The 19,807-nt window shown below is 38.6% G+C and overlaps 1 protein-coding gene across 5 annotated transcripts in view; it reads left to right on the forward strand.

Moving 5' to 3' along the window:
• The first annotated feature begins 493 nt into the window (after positions 1-493).
• Positions 494-19,807, forward strand: part of slf2 (SMC5-SMC6 complex localization factor 2) — a 42,004-nt gene continuing 22,690 nt past the window's right edge. The window contains exons 1-8 of one of the 5 annotated variants that reach the window (XM_062976326.1): positions 494-730; positions 10,415-10,458; positions 12,567-13,204; positions 14,628-14,685; positions 15,133-15,350; positions 16,167-16,224; positions 17,723-18,591; positions 19,485-19,558. In XM_062976326.1, the coding sequence (XP_062832396.1) occupies positions 609-730; positions 10,415-10,458; positions 12,567-13,204; positions 14,628-14,685; positions 15,133-15,350; positions 16,167-16,224; positions 17,723-18,591; positions 19,485-19,558 (2,081 nt within the window). In that variant the 5' untranslated portion in view covers positions 494-608. The remainder of the gene's footprint in view (positions 731-10,414; positions 10,459-12,566; positions 13,205-14,627; positions 14,686-15,132; positions 15,351-16,166; positions 16,225-17,722; positions 18,592-19,484; positions 19,559-19,807) is intronic. The other 4 variants (XM_008106550.3, XM_008106548.3, XM_008106549.3 and 1 more) reach the window with 4 other exon arrangements.

Consider the following 19,807-nt stretch of genomic DNA (forward strand, 5'->3'; position numbering starts at 1 on the left):
TTTAATTGCTAGGGCTCCAATGCTATGGAATCACAGGAGTTGGGGGGGGGGGGTCTTTTACAAGGTTTGTAGCTTTCCCTGCTAGAGAATGTTGTGTCTCACAAAACTACCACTCCCAGGATTCCACAGCATTGAGCCATGGCAGTTGATAATAATAATAATACTGCATTAATAATAATACTCCGTCCAAGCCAGATATGCCAGCTTCAGCCGTTTCTCCAAGAGCATTTTAAAAGGCTCCATACTCCGCGCGCTTCCCAACCAGCCAATCAGAAACGACGCCCAAAGAGCGGAACTTGAAACACATTCCCTTTTCTCCCTCTTCTGAGGGAAAATAGAACGGCTGACGTCACTAGACAGGATGCTCTGAACCGCCTCTGCGTCAACAGCCAATAGAAAAAGCGTTTCGGTTTCTAGTCCCGCCTCGTGTGGTGATATCAGCTTATAGAAAAGAAGCCCTCCCTCGAGCGCAACCAATCGCGGCTCTTTTCCTCCTTTAAGCCCTTCGCTCCTCTCATTTACGCGATGGAGTGCGGAAGGCGCGGAGCTTTCGTTTTCCCTCCGACGGAAACCCGAGGTTTACTCAAAAGGCGGCGAAATTTGGGGGCATGACGCAGTACCTCAGCGGCAGCGCTGGCGGCGGGGCAAATGGTGGCGACCCTGACAGTTCTTCCCTGAGTACCGCTGGGCGCCATTGCCGAACGGTGGGCCGAGAAGGCAAGGCTGGCAGGTAGGCAGAGGAGGCGTGGTTTGTAGCGATGTGATACCGCTTTTAACTATCAGGGCAGCTTACTATGGAATCCTGGGGCCTGTCGTTTGGGGAGGCCCCAGCACTCTGGCAGACAAGGCTGAAGAGCATGCGAAACTACGGCTCCCATTATTCCATAGCATTGAGCCATGGCAGTAAAAGTGGTGTCAAACTGCATTCATTGTGTGTGTTGTAGATTATAAAAGTACTTAATGGCAGAGGAGCCTAAATTACAGACCCCAGGTGTTGATGCAGCCATGCAAAGCTGAGCTGAGGCATCTCTGTCATGGTTCAAAGTGGTGCCAAACCATAGTAGACTCTCAGTTAACTAGAACTCTCAGGCAACAGGAAACTGGGTTGCTGTGAGTCTGGGGCTGTATGGCCATGTTCCAAAAACGAAACTGTTTTTATTCGGCATCTATTGTTACTTATTTATTTCTCTCCTGCTTTTCTCCCGAATCGGGACTTAAAGTGGTGAGCAACATGTAAACAAAGCATAGGTAAAGGTTTTCCCCTGACAATAAGTCTAGTTGTGTCTGACTCTGGGGGTTGGTGCTCATCTCAATTTCTAAGCCAAAGAGCAAGCGTTGTCCGTAGACACCTCCTAGGTCATGTAGCCGGCATACATAAAAATAAATATAATCAACAGATCAAAACATATCTGATAAAATTATAAACCCATAGAGAGTAAGTAACAAGCTGGTTCTTCTGCCCTGGAGACTAGGACGTGAAACAACGGCTTCAAACTACAGGAAAGGAGATTCCACCTGAACATGAGGAATAAATTCCTAACTGTGAAAGCTGTGGAACTCTCTACCCGAGTGTAGTGGAGGCTCCTTTTTTGGAGCATTTTAAGCAGAGGCTGGATGGCCATCTGTCGGGAGTGCTTTGAATGCGATTTTCCTGCTTCTTGGACTGATGACCCGTGAGATCTCTTCCAACTCTAGAATTCTATGACCAGGGACCACTCTCCAACATTACCCTATTTTCCTGAAAATAAGACATACCCATAAATTAAGCCGTAGCAGGATTTTAAAGCATTTGCACAATATAAGCCATACCTCAAAAATAATACATAGTGATAGGCGTGGCTATGCAGTGTACAAGGTCGGCTCCCGCTGTCAGGTCCCAGTCCTGTGCGTTCTGCAAGCTGAGGGATAGAGGGAGACATAGAAAGTGAAAGTAAAAGTCTCCTCAGTGAAGTGAGGAGCAGCACACTTTTAGGTACAGTGTTCCCTCACTTATCGTGGGGGTTATGTTCCAGCACCACCGCAATAAGTGAAAATCCGAGAAGTAGGGACACTATATTTTAATATTTATATCTTATTTTAGTAGTTAAGTGGTCTTTCTCTCCTTCGCAAGCTCGTAGTTATTTTAGTTTGGTGAGGCGGGCAGCAATTTGGCAGAGAAGGCTGTAAATCTGCAACTCCCAGATTGTTGTACCATACTTAATAAAAATAAGACATCACCTGGAAATAAGCCATAGGGTGTATTGAGGAAAAATAAATATAAGGCAGGGCCTACCTTTCAGGGAAACATGGTAGTACCAAAAGGGCTATGAATTTTTGGTCGATTTTAATTTTGGTTTGGTTATTAGAGGTGCTGATTCAGAAAATTGCATTGGATAGATCACATCAGCTCTAGTTTCTGATACAGAACATATGCCATCCAGTAGTCCCAATCTCCTTGCCCACAGAAAAGCGTATTTAATCATCTAGAGCTGATGCAGTCTATCCAATGTAATTTTCTGAATCAGCACCCCAAATAACCACAGGAAGAGGCCTAAAAACGAAGACACCAAGGGGCCCCTATTTCAGGTGCCACATGGAATGGCTCTGCTCAGGGGGAGAGAAGAGGAGGAGGAGGAGAAGCAGCAGCAGTCAGGAGGCCTATTGTTATGCCTTTTGTGGGTAGTCAGCCTCTTCCCTCCAGACATCCTTGTTGCCTTGGCACTGTAAGAGGGTTTCACAAGACCAGTCACTCTCATTGTAACGGTGAGGCTACGGACCATATTTTAGTTTTTTGGGACCACTGGTGCTCCATGGACCACAGGTTGGGAACCACTGTTTTAGGCCATTGACAGATCCATTGTCGAAGGTGCACTATAATTTGTATATTGTACACATAAATCTGACGTTTGCAATACTATTCTTCGCCTCTTTCACCTGCTTCCATAGGAATGTTATAACTTGGTTCCTGAATGATAGCAAGGAGGGAGCCATTCTAATCTCTTTAGGGAGGGAATTCCAAAGCTGCGGGGTAACCAAAAAGCCCCCCTTTTGTACATGAGATGATGGTGGGACTGAGAGTAGGGCCTCTCCTGAAGACCTCAGGGCTTGTGTAGGTTCATGGGAGGAGATGCGGTCAGCTAAGTAGGCTGGGCCCAAACCGTTTAGACCTTTATATTCTAAAGCCTGCACCTTGAATTGCGTATGGAAACAAACTGGTAGCCAGTGCGGCAGTGGGGTGGTTCACTCCCCACACCTAGCTCCTGTAAGCAATCAGGCAGCTGATCTTTGAACTAGTTGAAGTTTCTGAACACTCTTCTGGGGCAGCCCCTTGTAGAGCGTGTTACAGTAGTCTAATCTGGATGAGACCAAGGCATATACCACCATGGCCAGATCAGGCTTTTCTTTGTCTTTATCCCCCCTTTAACCCCATGGGGACGCGAGGCAGCAAACAAATAAACCTAATAAATATTTATAATAAGATAGATACAAAAAATAAAATACAATTAAACATTTTGGGCGGGTATAAAAATTAAAAGTACAAGAAATGCCATTAAATTGCATTGGAAGGCTCCAAGCAGGGTGAAAGCCTTTTGCAAAAGAAGGCTGGTTGGGCTAGAACTTTGCACCTTTGAGATGTGAGATTTTTAACTACAACAACTTCATGAAATTGAGATGAAACAGAATAAAGGAAATAGGAATGGAGTCCAGCAGCTTTCAGACTGGCTTTCGCATGAGTTTTCATGCTAATTGATGTACTCTTTAGATGCACCAGCTAATACTGAGAGATGCACAGCAGGCTTTTTCCACACGCCACCTCCTGTGTGTGTGTGTGTGTCTTTACATCACACCCCCAGAAGTTTCTATTTCCTTGATACCTTTAGCCCTCTCTGCTGTGAGGTAAATAACTGAAGTGGATTGATTGCTTATTGTAGCCCTCACGTGTATCTTTTTGGGTTGTACGTTTATGAAGATTGGGCCATTGAGGCATGTTTCCTGATGACTGTTTTCTTATATAGAGCAGTTCTTAAGCTGCCGGATGTGGTGAACCCTCAGTTTTTTCTCCACTGCACCAATCGGCAGCACCATGTGCCCATTGGCTACAGTTGACTCTTTCGTTCTTGGAAATTTGTCAGGGCCTGGCAGTCAAAGGCTTGTGGATCAACATCAGTCCACTAGCCACCTCTTTGAGAAGGAAATCCCACCACAAGTTTGACTTCTCCTTTTTGGCCATTGCATCCAAGAAACAGCTACTTAACACTTTTATGGGAGTCCTCTTTGTTCAAGTAGTGCTGCCAAAAGTGTGGAAAGCAAAAGCTCTCTCTTCATTTTTCAGGTTGCCTCTTTGATGCCCGATTGAGAGAATATTATTGAGGTAACATATGTGGAGCAGTAGCTATGACCTGTGTTGTTTCTCTGAATGGTAGTATTAAGATTCTTTGCTCTTGCATGGTGAAAGTAAGGGGAGCTAGTGACTGTTACTTGCCACTGTTGACTACTTACCTGTTTTGCTGAGGAGTATTCACACTTTTCCCTGTCCACTTTTTATAATTGGGTATATTAGGCCTAGTGCCTCCCCCCCCCCCCCAACTGAAGGAAAAGGATGAGCAAATAAGGAAGTTCTTCCTTTTGAGCAGATATTTGCTTGTGTATTTGGCAGAAGGAAGAGGTGCATAAAGCAATCCCAGTGTCCTTGGTGCCTCTGCTCCTTTGTTACCTGGTCAGAGGTTGTCCCTGGTGGGTATTGCCTAAATGCTGTGTAACCTTAGCAGAAATCCTTTTGTTTTAATTCTGTGTTGACCATTTTTTCTAACTTTACTTGGTTTTTGTCACGCAGTGTAGAGACAATTACAGATAGAAATGCATAGATGCATTAATGGATCAAAGTGCTATCCATCTGGTTCATCATTATTTTTTTTAACAGGGCTGTCAAATTGCTACTGACTAAAGGGAATGGCTGTTGCTTTATTTGGTTTCCTAGCTTGTACTATTCTGTTATTGTGTGTATTCGATCTGCCATTCTTCTCATGATTATCATTAGCAATCAGTAGTAAATATTTCTTAGGCAATATCATGGATAAAATGGTTTCCATTCTTCTAAGAATTTGTCCAGTGACTTATTCTTCAACAATATTGTTAACTTCTTCATTTCTATTAATTGCTACATTTTCACTGTCTAGTCTTTTATAGCGGGTGTTTCTGTCTTTTTCCCCTGTTGAGCATCTTTGATTCTTGCTGCTGTTAACATGTACTGCAGTATTTTCTCATGCTCCTTTTTTATTTGACCATCCAACTATCTTTGTAATATAGGTTCTGGCTTGAACTTGATACTTGTCTTACAATTTTCTTGGATTGCCCCATGAATTTGTCCCCAAAAATGATTGGCCTTTTTATAGGCCCACCATATATGGTAGTAGGACTCTTCATGAACTTCACATTTTCAGCATTTATTATTTGCCTCTTTATACATTTTTAATTTGGGAAGGTTAAATGCCAGCTAAACATCCTTTCATAGAAATTATCTCTAAGATTATATTAATAGTGAAAATTTCAGGCCAGATCCGCACAATGTGGCCCTTGGTTTGGTCCGCTTTCCGCTGTTGGCCCACTCACCACTTTTGTGCACCCACTCTCTTCCTCCACCACCACAGACCCACTAGCTCAGTGGTTCTCAATCTGTGGGTCCCCAGATGTTTTGGCCTTCAACTCCCAGAAATCCTAACAGCTGCCAAACTAGCTGGGATTTCTTGGAGTTATAGGCCAAAACACCTGGGGACCCACAGGCTGAGAACCACTGCCTAGCTGCTTTCTTCCTCGCTGCTGCCTCCATTTGCTTGCTCTCTGCTTCTGCTGCTTTCCTATGCTCCCCCCCCCCCCCCTGAAAGAAGGAAAGGAAGGAAGGGGAGAAAAAAGAGGGAAGGAGGAAGGAAGGAGGGGAGAAAGAAAGAAGGAGGGGAGGAGAAAAGGGAGAAAGAAAAGCAGGTAGGAAACAGAAGGGAAGGAATTAAGAAAGTGTGAACCTCAGCCTGTGGCTCTAAACCCACTGGTTGACTTTAGGCAAGTCACACTCTCTGTCTTAGAGGAAGACCAAAGGTAGATTCCCTTTGACTAAATCTTGACAAGAAAACTCTATGATAGGTTCAGCCTAAGTCTGAAACGATTGAAGACATGCAGTAGCAACAACAAACCTAATTTCATCATAAATTATACCTTACTTGGGAACCAAGGTGCTAAAAATCTATTTGTGGTCCCAAGAGGCTTTGCCTACCTAATTTCAGCCCCTTTCTAATGACAAGTTGTGCAGAACACTTTTAGACCTTTCTGCAACATTTTTCTAATTCTATACTATATCCAAAATTCAGTGTCCATTTAATCATACATTCTTTAATTATATCTTCTATTTTCCATAAAAACAGATACATTTTTTCCAATTAAAATGTCATATCCTTGGCTTCTTTTTTAAGCCTACATAATCTGTATTTTACTGGTAGTATTACTATGTTTTTCTCCTATATTCATTATATATCGTGCTGTTATCCGAGTTTAGTGTTACTGCAGTTAAAAGGAGATAATTAAGTAGAGATCTAAACAACAATTTTTCATACTAAAAGTAAGTATATGAAAAAGTATTATCTACCTGCTCCTGGAGAGTGATACACTCATTTTCAGTCCATTTTCATATTTTATATTTATATGCATTTTTAAAAATCTAACTATTAGATGGCAAAAAAGGAAGAAGAAATACATATGAACCATTACTACCAGTTGTTGCCTAACTGCTGTCAAGATGACATTGACATATAGTAACTCTAAGAACAAGAGATTTCAAAGGCACTTACTTGGTCAAGAGTGCTTCTCAGGCCTTACAAACTCAGAGATGTGGCTTCTTTGGTTGTGTCTATTAATCTAGAATGTAGTCTTCTTCTTTTCCTGCTGTTTTTTTTTTACCTTACCAAGTATTGTACTATGTAACACGATTTCTGTTCTGGAGTTATTAATATTTCCTTTAGAGCCCATGTATTTGTCTTTTTAGTGGTCCATGCTAAACTTCTAGCACTCCAGCACCACATGCCCGACGAGTGCATCTTTTTCCTATCAGCTTTGTTTACACAACCATACATAGAATGGGAAAGACACTGGCATGGATGATCCTAAATTAAATAATATCCATTGTTCCTTCATAGCTATTCTTCTAAAGTCCTAGTCTTTTGACTGCAGCCTTCATTCTGATTAATGACTGAGCCAAGATATGGAAAATCTTGAAGTATCTCAATGTCTTCATCTATTTTAAAGTTATATAAATGATCTGTGGTCATTATTTTTATTTTCTTATTCCATCTTGATCTGACTCTTGTTCTGACTACAGCTTCTGCATCAGGACAATAAACTGTTATAACACACCAATTTCTTTAAACCTGCCCTTGCACTTTCTTTCTTTCTTGATTTTTTAATCCTGCTTTATATATGAGATGTTTAGCATGGAAGTTACACAGATAGGTTGATAAAACAAAGCCTTGCCTATTCTTCTTGCCTACTGGAAACCATTCTCTGTATTCTGTCCTGATCTGACTCTTGTTTTGACTACAGCTTATGCATCAGGACAATAAACATGTTATAACACACCCATTTCTTTAAGAGTAGTCGATGGTTTTCATGATTTACTCAATCAAAGGCATCAAGTAGCTCTAGTTAAAAGTATATGTTCAATGTAGACTAATTACATTTACTGTAGGATCCTGAGTTCTAGCATGAAGAGGAATTTTTTTTCTTCCAAGTATCCTCTTACACTCTTTAACACAGGGGTCCCCAAACTAAGGCCCAGGGGCCGGATGCGGCCCTCCAAGGTCATTTACCTGGCCCCCGCCCTCAGTTTTATAATATAATATTTTATATCATTTTAAATAATATAATATATTGTATATACATATAATATTGATTATAATGTTATAATGTTATACAATATAATACTAATAATAATGCCATATAATATTAATTATATGTTATATATTACATATAATATTACAGTATAGTGGTATAGTTCAATATAGTAATATATAATGCTAATGTGATATGCTAACAATATAATATATTGTATGTACATACAGCTGCTGTGAGTCCCCTTCGGGGTGAGAAGGGCGGGATATAAATGTAATAAATAAATGTAGTAAATGAATAAATAAATAATTTTAGACTTAAAAGATAAAGGTAAAGGTTTCACCTGATGTTAAGTCCAGTTGTGTCTAACTTTGTGGGTTGGTGCTCATCTCTATTTCTAAGCCGAAGAGCTGGAGTTGTCCATAGACACCTCAAAGATCATGTGGCTGGCATGACTGCATGGAATGCCGTTATTTTCCCGCCAGAGCGGTACCTATTGATCTCACATTTGCATGTTTCTGAACTGCTAGGTTGGCAGAAGCTGGAGCTAACAGCGGGCGCTCACTCTGCTCCCCGGGTTTGAACTTGGGACTTTTCGGCCCGCAAGTTCAGCAGCTCAGTGCTTTAACACACTGAGCCACCGGAGGCTCCAATTTTAGACTTAGGCTCACCCAAAGTCTGAAATGACACAACAACAATCCTAATTAACTTAACTATCTCATTGGCCAGAAGCAGGTCCACATTTCCCATTGAAATCCTGATAGGTTTATGTTGGTTACAGTTGTTTTCATTTTTAAATATTGTATTGTTCTTTCATTGTTGTTGTTGTTGTTGTTTTGCACTACAAATAAGACATGTGCAGTGTGCATAGGAACTTGGTTTTTTTTTTTTTTTCAAATGATAATTTGGCCCCTCCACAGTCTGAAGGATCGTGGACCGGCCCTCTGCTTTAAAAGTTTGAGGACCCCTGCTTTAACAGAACCACTTTGAAAGAACAGGACAATTTCTTTTCAAACCTCCTGTTAGGAAACTTTGATAAATTTGAAAATCAAGAATGCGAATTTGTGAATTTGTCCATTTCATACTAGAACTTGGGGTTATCTACTGACTTTGTGTAGTGTTAAATTCAGGACCGACAAAACTAAGTATTGCTGCAGACATAGTTAAAACATAGGATATACTACTAGAATATGTGAAGATGGCTAACAACTCAGATGGGTTTAGAAGATAAGTACGGTAGATAAATTAATATAGGACAGGTATGTCAGAGACAATAAGGTTGTGATAGTGTATGCCACCTGCAGGATTAGAGAGAACCAGTTGCTAGGAAACAGCAGCTGTTGCTTGCTTTGTCCTGGTGGGCTTCATGTAGATACTTCATTGGCTATGGAAAGAAATAGATTGCTAAAATAGATAAGCTTTGTTCTGATTGGAAACAGTGAGTGGTTTCTTTCCCAATATTTTAATTTTGTCCAGTGAACAAAGGGACAAATGACCACTAAGCTAGAAAAACATGAAAGTTAGATGAAATTATAAGCAGCACTTTTGAATGCCATGGTTATTCATGAATACATGGGGCATAATAAATAATACATTGCACAACATGATTAAAAGTTGATAAGTGAGTTAGTTACAATGTGACTATCATAATGACTTACAGTGACTATTGTGGGATTTTCTTGGCAAGATTTTTTCAGGAGGAAATTCTGAGCAATTCTCTTGCCTTCCACTGTAAGAATGTAACTAGCTAAAGGTCACTCAGAGGGCTTCCATGGCAGGGCAGGGATTCAAACCCTTGTTTTTAGAGTTGTGGTCCAGTGTTCAAACCACCGACTACACCATGTTATTGTTATTACTGACTCGTATGAATTATTTAACTTCAGTTGAGGAGGCTAGCAGAAAAAAACCCCCAAGGTCACAGTGTTGAATCATGCAAAGATAAGGATGAATGAAAACAAAGTCTTCACTGAGTCACTACTTCAGAGCTTGCCCCCAGTCAGTCAGGCACACAGATAATAATCATATTTATTTTTAACCCGCCCTCTCTCCCCAAAGGGCGACTTCCAAAGGCAAAAATGGCAAACATTCCATGCCGTGTGCAATCTGCAAACTGAGATCCTTGATATACTCTCCAAACTCTTGCAGAGGAGCTGTTCTGAATCCTTCTACAAATCATCTTCTACAAATCTTATGTATGCATGGTTTATAATAGCTTGTAGTATTTACGGTGTATAAGTTTGCTTCCAGTATGACTGCAGCAGACCAGACTCCAAAGATGTGAATACAGAGCAGAATATTTTAAATAACATTCGGTTCTAAGAAGATAAGTTGAACTAGATTCTTTTGTTGTCATCGTTCCTGATGCCAACACATGTGGTGTGTCTATGGTAGGACTCTCATTCACAGAACAGAAGCAGTAGTGCTAGTTGATGTTGGAGTTTGGAGTTTTTAAAGTCATATTTAAGGTCTACGTGTCTGTCTTCCTCGCTAACACTGACTCATTTGTCTAAGCATCAGGTTTAGATACCTGTCATTTTTCATAGCTTTGTTTTTTCTCTTACAGAAACCAGTGCATTACTGACTACTTCAAACTAACTGTAAAACAAGGTAGGCAGACCTTACTTCTAATGAAAAATTGTAAGGTTGTTGTGCAATAGGCTATCTTTATACATTGCACTTTTCCATGAAAGTGTGTTCTTATACATTAAATTGAATGGTTCTTCACTTTGTTACAGGTTTGGAAGCAGTTAATTATGCTTGAAATTCAATGAGGAATGAAAAAGCATGTCCTGATGCATTGTGTTGGTTTTCTATGTATTTTATTGCTTTCCAGATTGGCAAAAATCAGAGCTGAAGATAAAATCCCAGTGCATTAGAAATGGAATGGGCTTCTCTTGGTCGCCCCTTCCCTCTGGAACTCCCTCCCTAAACAAATTAATACAGCCCCCTCACTCCTTTCCTTCAAGAAACAATTAAAAACTTATTTCTGTATGTTAACTTACGGAGAGGAAAAAGAATAGTTTACGATCGATTTTATCTTGTCAGGTGATGTTGACAATGATTACTCTGTCCTATTGAAGAGTTATATTTTTATACTTTTATACTCTCTGGTTTTATATTTTGTACATACCTTAACCATTAATGTGTTATTTATGATGCTGATTGATTTATTTGTTTTCGTTAATGGTGTTTGATTTGTTTGTTTTTAATAGTTTGCTTTAACATCTTTTGTGTTAAATGTTGAATGTTTGCCATTTTTGCCTTTGGAAGTCGCCCTTTGGGGAGAGAGGGCAGGTTAAAAATAAAATTTATTAACTAGAGGGAAGGATTTTAGATGAAGTACTTTGGCCACATAATGAGAAGTCAGGAAAGCTTAGAGAAAATAATGATGCTGAGGAAAATGGGAGGAAAAAGGAAAGGGGCTGACCAAGGGCAAGATGGATGGATGTTATCCTTGAAGTGATTGGCTTGACCTTGAAGGAGCTGGGGGGTGCTGATGGCTGACAGGTTCTGGCGTGGGCTGGTCTATGAAGTCATGAAGCAACTGAACGAATGAACAAACAACAAAAAATTATATATTCCTTGGGGGTTTGGGATCTTTTGCAATTCTCAAGAAGATTATTAGCTTTGTATGTGGACAAATAAGCTTTGAAGGAAAGAATGCCTTCATAAAAACTTTGTTGAGATTGGGATATTAATAAACTATTAAGGCATTATTAAATTTGTATCCAGTTGCAGGATTTTAAGTTGAAACTGAAAGCTCAATTCTATAATTTCATATCTAGAGAGGGATGTGGTTTGTAAATTTTAAGGCAAAATTCTGCTTTTGGACCACATGGTTTAGTTTCTAGTTGTTTGATACAGAAGTGTAGTCAGACTTCAAAGAACAGTGTTGCTTATTTTAAGGCAAGAATTAAAATGTGGGAGAGTAGCTCAAGAGGTTTGCTTTATACCAAATGTGGCAGCGATTTGTCAAAATCAGTCTTGCCTACACTGGCATGTTTTCATATTAATCTTTTATGACCTTGCTAAAAATTGAATTTTGAATGTGCTTACAGACATTCAAATTCGACAATACATTGTGCTGACAGAGCTTGTGTTCAGCCATGAAACATATAGAACACAGTCCATTGCTCTTTTTGCAAATTCAGTTGCAAATCATACCACCTAATTTTATAAACCAAGGAAATTTTCATTTAGAACTTCATTTAGAACAAGAAAAATGCTTGCTTTTAGTAGCTTGTAGTAGTTTCCCATCAAATTTCAGAATCACATGATCCCTCCTTCCAAAAAACCAACCCACAAGCAAAATGCATGCTTTAAATTGGGTTTTTGATGACATGGCTGGGGAAAAGGGGGTAGTAACAATAGCTGATTTCTAATCCCGTAAATGGGGACTTTGGTGCACAATTCGCTGCTGCAAATAGGCTGGGTTGGAAAGAAGACCCATCAAGTTGGTGACCTCTGACATGATATGGAATCTGGTTTGTGGTTTGAAATAGAACTCATGCTACATTCTGTGACCATGGAAAGTTAGAATAGCCTAATATAGAGGCACATGTTGCAACTGATCTCTAAATTACTATGTATCAATGGCTTGTTGAAATACAATGGACATATTTTACTTCAATCTTGTGTTTCTTGCCATAGCATTATGGTAATTTCACAATGGTAATCTTTTGTTTTTTTCCCCCCTCCTTATATTATTTATAAAGACAGGAATGTGTTGTCTTCTCCGGAAAAAAGAAATGGGAAAGACGGACTTGAAGTTGCACGTACTGAACAACTTAGACAAAACATGTGCTCTCCAAAGCAAAATCGAAGAAAAAAGTTCCAACCCCCTCCGCCAAATAGGAGCCCTATAATTGAAGCCCTTTTCAGAGGTGCTAAGTCCGAGAAAAAGGACAATCCAGATGTTTCAACAAAGACTGTGCATTCAAATACTGTGGTTCGGAAACTTTTTGTGCTGAATGACTCATGTGATCAGTCTTTAATGTTAAGAGATAATACTTGCACAGAAAACCCTGAAACCCAGATATGCCCAATTCGAACAAGATCACCATTAGCAGATAATGGTCGAGAATGTAAAAAGGACTATGTAGGTCTAGAATTGATTGGTTCAGAGCTGAACAAATCCATATCAGAAAATGACAGTTTGAAAAAGAGTGGTACATCTTGGTGTCAGCAAACAGTATTTTCCAAGGCAACGCAACCAGGCTCAATTAGTTCGTCCTCCCGGTTATCCGTAGAAACTCTTTGCAGAGAAATACAAGTAAAGGAAAAAAAGGTACTATCTACGCAGCAATCTTTTGATTCTGTAAAGAAATCCTTAGGAAGTAACTTTCCCAACCAGGTATGTTAAAGAGGTAGTAAGTAGCAAATTGATGTAATTTTAAAATTATAATACATACATAATGATGTGTGTATGTGTGTGTGTATATATATATATATATATACACACACACACACACACACACACACATACATATATATATATGGATCACATTGTAATATTTATAATGTAAATTATGCTATGGGAGTGCCTTTGGTATTTTGAACTTTAGACTCTTAAGAACTGGAAACCAGTATGCTTGGTTCTGGTGTGTCACTTTTATTTCTGATCAGGTTTTTGCTCCTTTCCTTCTGTTCCAAAGATAGCCAGCTTCTTAGAATGTACAGCAACTTTAAGATCACAGAAGTTGTTTGTATTCTGAATATGTATTGATAAAGAAACAGCTTGACATAACTTAATTTATTAACTCTCTAGCAATATATATTACTTAAACACGTGTATTGAAAGAAATGAACATTTATGCAACTTAAATTCAGGAAGCCACTTTCTAGGTCAGACATAGATTCCATCTAGTTGTAAAAAAACATGAGCAGAATCTAACCAAAGGCTTTCCTAATCTAACATTTGGTTTCATAATTATCACTCAAATACCTAGCAGAAATAGTACCTACAGATAGGCTTGCATCACTCCACGACTGCTAGTTAGAAGCATGCTATCTAATTCCTGAAACAATATGTAGTCCTGGCTACCCACCACTTTTACAGGTTTCAAACTCATAGTTTTAATTATTTGTGAGTCCTTGCTGCTGCCCCCAACTCCTGAAGTTGGGGCTGCCATGTGAACACCCACTGGCTTCATGCCACTTCACATATTCTACAGATCCCATCCCTTTGTACCAGGAATGTATGTTTTGCCCAGGCAAAGGAAAAGAGGTATCAGGCAAACAGAAACACATACTATGCAAGAAGAGAACTTCAGTCTGCCACATGTGTCTGTTTCACCCAGCATTCCCTTCCTATATCTGGGTGTAACAGACACATAGTTGTGGTACACAGGAAGAGGAAAATGAACTCTTGAGGTGAAGGGTAAGTGAGGTGTTGCATGGGGCTTGCTCCTTCTCCTGTGCTCTTTGAGACCGGAGCAGATTATGTGGAGCTTCAGTATCTAATGAGAATACCCTATGGGTTCCAAAAGCAGTGGATGTTCAAGTCACAATATAGAAAATAGCGTATTTTATATATGATGGTAAATCAGGATTTGTTTGGGGGATTATATATTCAAGCCATATATATGAAATCCATGAATAAGGGAATCCATTGATGTGGAGGGCTGACAAATTGATTTTGCGCCATTACCTTTACTAGTTTCTTTTTTCAATAAATGAGCAATGACTTTTAAAGAACCACGTTGCTTTCTATATTCCTTGAGTATAACTATTCTACAAAGACTTCTTAAATCTTTTCTATATATTCTTATTTATAGGACACAAGAGATATTTTGAGAGAAAGATCGTGCTTCACATCGCAGGAATCTTACTCAGGTACAAGGAGAACAACCAGACACAGAACAGATTACAAGTTGTTTAACCCTCTGTAGCATTGTCCCAGGACAGGCATCCCCCATTTTTTCACCGTCTGCTTTTCACTGATCCCCAAAATGGGGTTTTAGGTGGCACAATTTGCTGCTGATTACAGGCTGGGGGGTTGGGAAAGACCAACTAACATTGCTGTCCTTTCGACATACATGGAACCTGGTTTGTAGTATGAAATAGAATTAAATGTTGCATTAGTTGACTATGGAGTGAAGGCTAATAATCATATAAGGCACGTTTTGCAACAGATTTTTAAATTGCAATGTTTTGGTGACTTGTTGAAATCCTTCAGCCTGTGATTCTTGCCATAATATTATGGTAATTTTTCAGTAGTAGTCTTTTGCTTTGTTTCCTTTGTATTTGTTTATAAAGACAAAACTCTGTTGTGTTCTCCAGAAAAAAGAAATGGGAAAGGTGGCCTTTCAGTTGCCTCTACAGAACATCTTAGAAGACACATGTGCACTCCAAAACAAAAAAGAAGAAAATTGCTGTCTTCTCCATCAAACAGGAGCCCTAAAATTGAAACCCTTTTCAGAGGTGCTAAATCAGAAAAAAGGGGCCATCCAGATAATGGTGTTCATATTTCAACAAAGCCTGTCCATCGAAATACTGTGGTTTGTACAATCTATACATTGTGAACAGTTATCTGATTATGCTTTAATATTAAAAGATAACATTTGTTCAGAAATCATTCAAAAGAATGAAAAATGTTCTATTCAGATAAGATTATCATTATTAGAGAATGACAGAGAATGTAAAATGGTCGATGTAGGGATCTTATAGAGCCAACATGACTAGTTGCAAGTGATGGCGTTATCGTTCCCCCCCCCCCCCCCCCAAGAAACAGCCTGAGCAGAGATGAAGCATGGAGAGTGTAGCTTTTTACAAGTGTCTAGTAAATGTTCTTGTATCAAGGCAGTACTAATAATGAACATCTTTCAGTACAAGTTTCCATGACAACACAGGCCTCACTGATGTTTCATTTTAAAAAACCTTCTCATTTATGGAAGAATTGTGTTTTTATTTAATTTTTCATTATCAAAAGAGTAGAGCTTGTGGAGAAAATAATTGGGGATCTATCTGTAGCTGCTTCTCTTTGAAACATGATAGAAGAATAAGGAACCTTTTCTATTTTTAAGTTAAGTGAGATTGTTCCATTCTTCTAATGAGGCAATGTATGGATATTGCTTTAAAGTAATATGGGATTTATGTAATTTGTTGGCTTGCAATTTACAAGTGGATTCAATGGATTGACTTTAGTAGAATGTTATGACGACTTTAATTGAATTAGTAATTGGTTTCACTATAATTCCATTTTTCACTGCCAAGTAAACTCTAATGGTGGCTTTTAAAGAACTGCACTGCTTTCTATATTCCTTAAGCATAACTATTCTATAGGCTTGTTAAATATTTTCTGTACTTATTTGTAGGACACAAGAGATATCTTGAGAGACAGATCATGCTTCTCTTCACAGAAATCTTCCTCAGGTACAAGCAGAACAATTAGTAGTGTAGAACAGTTCACAAGTTGTCTGCCTCACTGTAGAATCTTCCCAATACAGGCATCCCCCTCTTTTTGATGGATTTTTTCCCATTAATCCACTCTTGTCCTTTTTAAACTATAACCAGAACCCATTAACTTGATGTATTGTCTGCTCTTCCAACCAAGTGTTGAATGAATGGGTTGTGCTTATGTATGGTTTAAAGGAGTAAGAAGATTGGAGTTGGGGTCTCTCCTTGGTGGGATCTGCCTTTTCTTTACACATTGCCCACTTAAGAAATGTCCTAAGATGGACTTTGATGTACTTGGCTCACTTTGCCGGAGGAAATGCGGTTGTTTCTTGCCTTGTGCCATTTGGTAGCTATTGAATAAACAAAGAACACACCTGCTGTTTTTTGCAACTTCATGCTGCTTTTTTTTAAAAAATGATGCCATCCTTTATTCAGTCTATGCACCCCCAGCATATTTGAGAGGTTAGGCATTGTGGATTCCTCATTCATAATTTTCCTTCTTTTTGGTAGTGCTCTGGAACCTAACTTATTGATTAAGCCTTTAGATGACTTCATGTGTATCTAAAATACAGTGCTATCATACATATATTTGCTTGTAAGTAAGCTCCACTACGTAGCCGTTCTAGTATATGCAAAGAATATAACTACAATGTTCTAATATATGAGGTGCCAAATTTTGACATATTTTTGTTGTAATCTCTGTTTTGGAGATGTTTTGAAAATATACTATTTCTGAAGTCATTTTGCTATAAGTGTAATGAAGTATAGATGTGTAGAATACTGCTTCATAGTTGCTAATGCATTGTGCTAATCATGGTTTATTTCATAGTCTGAAAGGTCAGTACTTAAGTAGTGCTTGTACAGTCTTATTAAATGTCCTGCCATTTCTTTATTTTTTGCATAGATGACATTTCTCTTTGCTTCTACCAAGTATTCATTGGATAGCAAAGAGCAAACATTTGAGGGTATATTTGTTCTTAGGTCCATTATTGTTGTTTTAGAAGATTTGGGTCTAACAAACACTTAGAGATACACCAGTCCTGATAAGTATTAGGCACTTTTCCAGAGAGACCTATTACCAACCACATTACTGCTGATGTTGGTATGTGCCGCTGGTTAAGTCTGAGAGTGTATTGGCAATAATTGAATAAATCAAATGGCAGTAATTTCACTAAGTCAGCCCATTTGCTTTTTCTCACTAATTCTTCCTGAGAGGGAGAAGACTCGGAGAAATGCCTCTGGGAGGGTGTTTGAAAGTATTTTTCCACTACAGCAAAGACTACAAACACAAAGGAAGCCTTATTTTATAGCATTTTATTGCAGTTGTTTTCTGATCAATCTGATCAATGATGCTAAATATATTTGCAGAAACAAAGGCAATGAATGTCTCAACTCATCTTAAGCACAATATTTTCCGAGGGTACTTTTAAGAAGTCTTATACTGTGCAATTATTTCTTCACTTTTATTTCACAGATGAGTCATTGTCAACACATGTGTCAAAAGCTGTGTTATGTTCAAGGCGGACTTCTGATAAAATTACCAATAGAGAAAAAAGCCAGTCGTGTCCCTCAGTATACATCAATTCTACAAATGTATCAATATCCAAACATAAAGAGTTCCCTGAGAAACAGAAACGGCGCTCTTTGAAAAGCAGCTTGAAAAAATTGGAGAAGCCCATGAGACAAAACTATAGTGTTAGTAGTTCACTGGAAAAGCATAAATCTAACTATTCACAACACAGAATATATTCTGATGATGCAGCACTAGAGGGTATGAAGTCATTTGACAACAACTTGCCTTTTTTAGTAGGATGTTGTGAAAAAGGTGGTGATAGGAATTGCTTAACAGACAAAAATGGACAAATCCAAATTGGAGATGCCAAAAAAGCTCATAAGAATTATGTTTCTTATACTTTCGATAATTCACCTCTTCTTTCGACATCATACCACAATTCTTTAAAAGGAAAAGCAGAACAGACTGAAAACAATACTTCTGCCTTGTCTTCAGAAAATACCAACCAGCTTGTGTCATCTTTAGAAGGTGGCAACAGTGTTCCATTGTCAGAAAGTTGTCAGCCTGTCACTACCAATGAATCTTCATACAACTTACACAAATTGAACATTGAAGCTTCTAGTTTAAAGGCAGGTGCACCAAGTAGAAAACGAAGTGTTTCTAATAGTGAAAAAGAAATCACTGACTGCAGTCTAGATAGTAGTGATGAAGAGATACTACCGCCACTTGAGAAAATACTGGCTCAGGGTTTCACATGTGGAAAAAGTCCAGAACAAATATATGATGAGGATAATACAACGGACACTCTGATTTTGTCACATAGTGTTACTGTAAGTAGATGAAATCACTTTTTTATCTTCAATATTAATTTAAGATAATTTGTTTTTACTAAAAAGCACATTTTATCAACCTGAGAAGACGTCCTGTATTTCTTTGCTGTGTGCACCTTGCTGCTTCTGTCTTGGTTTACTTATATTGCAGTTGCCATGGAATTCAAACTTAGAAACTGGTTTAATTTCCTTTCACATTTTAAAATATGAAACCAGCAGGGAAGAAGAGAGAGAAAATGAGTTGAAAATGCAGACACTTAGTTTCAGGCTAATACACCATAATATATCAGCTTGAAACTTGTTATTTTTAAAATGCACTGCTGTTTTGTGTTGGGGGAAGATGCCTCATTAAGACTAGCATTATATAGCACAGTTGAATGGGGAGAGAAAAATCCTGGGCTGGTTTCCATGGTGACTGCTAGAGCTGGCACACTCTTTCTTTTAACAAATAGTGTGGTTCCATGCCAAACACTTGTTTTATTTAATTATTTTATTTAAGACTGTGCTCTACACTTTTGTTAAGTCCCAAATTAATTCACTGTATATTAAAACCATCAAAATACAATAGAATCAGGTAATAAGAATAATATAAAAGAAAAGAAAATATTGATACAATATTGTACCAAAAAAGTCTTCTCGGGTTACAGTAAATTAGTAATGCATCAGTTCCTAAGATACCTGTTTTAGACATTCACACTTTTCTACAGATGTTTCTATTTGCTGTACCAAAGAGAGCTAGTTCTTAGGAACTTCTCACATCTTACTTTCTCCTTAACTACTTTCAGCTATTTTCTGAAATATATCTCTAAATATTTATTGTAATCTGAAATCAAATGTTATACAATACATCAAATGAAATCCTTCATATTTTTAACTAGTATTTTTTTCTTAAGTGTTCCACACCTTCTGTGGAGACTAATGTCTCCTATTTGAATCGCCTTTTGGAGGAGAAGGAAGAATTTAGTAGGTATGCCTGCCTGTTTCTTTTTCCTGTCATTATTATAGCCTGTAGTGACTGTTTATAAGCATAATGGACCTGTCCCATGACATCAGGCTGTTTTTATTTGTCACTTCATCTAACGGCCTTGATTGATCCTGTTTCAAGGTGCAAGCCTTGGGCTCCTTTTATTAGGATCTTTCCCTTTGGTCTCAGAGTAAGCATCGTAGACAAGTAGATGTGTTGGATGTTGGGTTCTTTGTGATAAACCATAGCTAT

The sequence above is a fragment of the Anolis carolinensis genome, chromosome 3, assembly GCF_035594765.1.
Source record: "Anolis carolinensis isolate JA03-04 chromosome 3, rAnoCar3.1.pri, whole genome shotgun sequence".
NCBI lineage: Eukaryota > Metazoa > Chordata > Lepidosauria > Squamata > Dactyloidae > Anolis > Anolis carolinensis.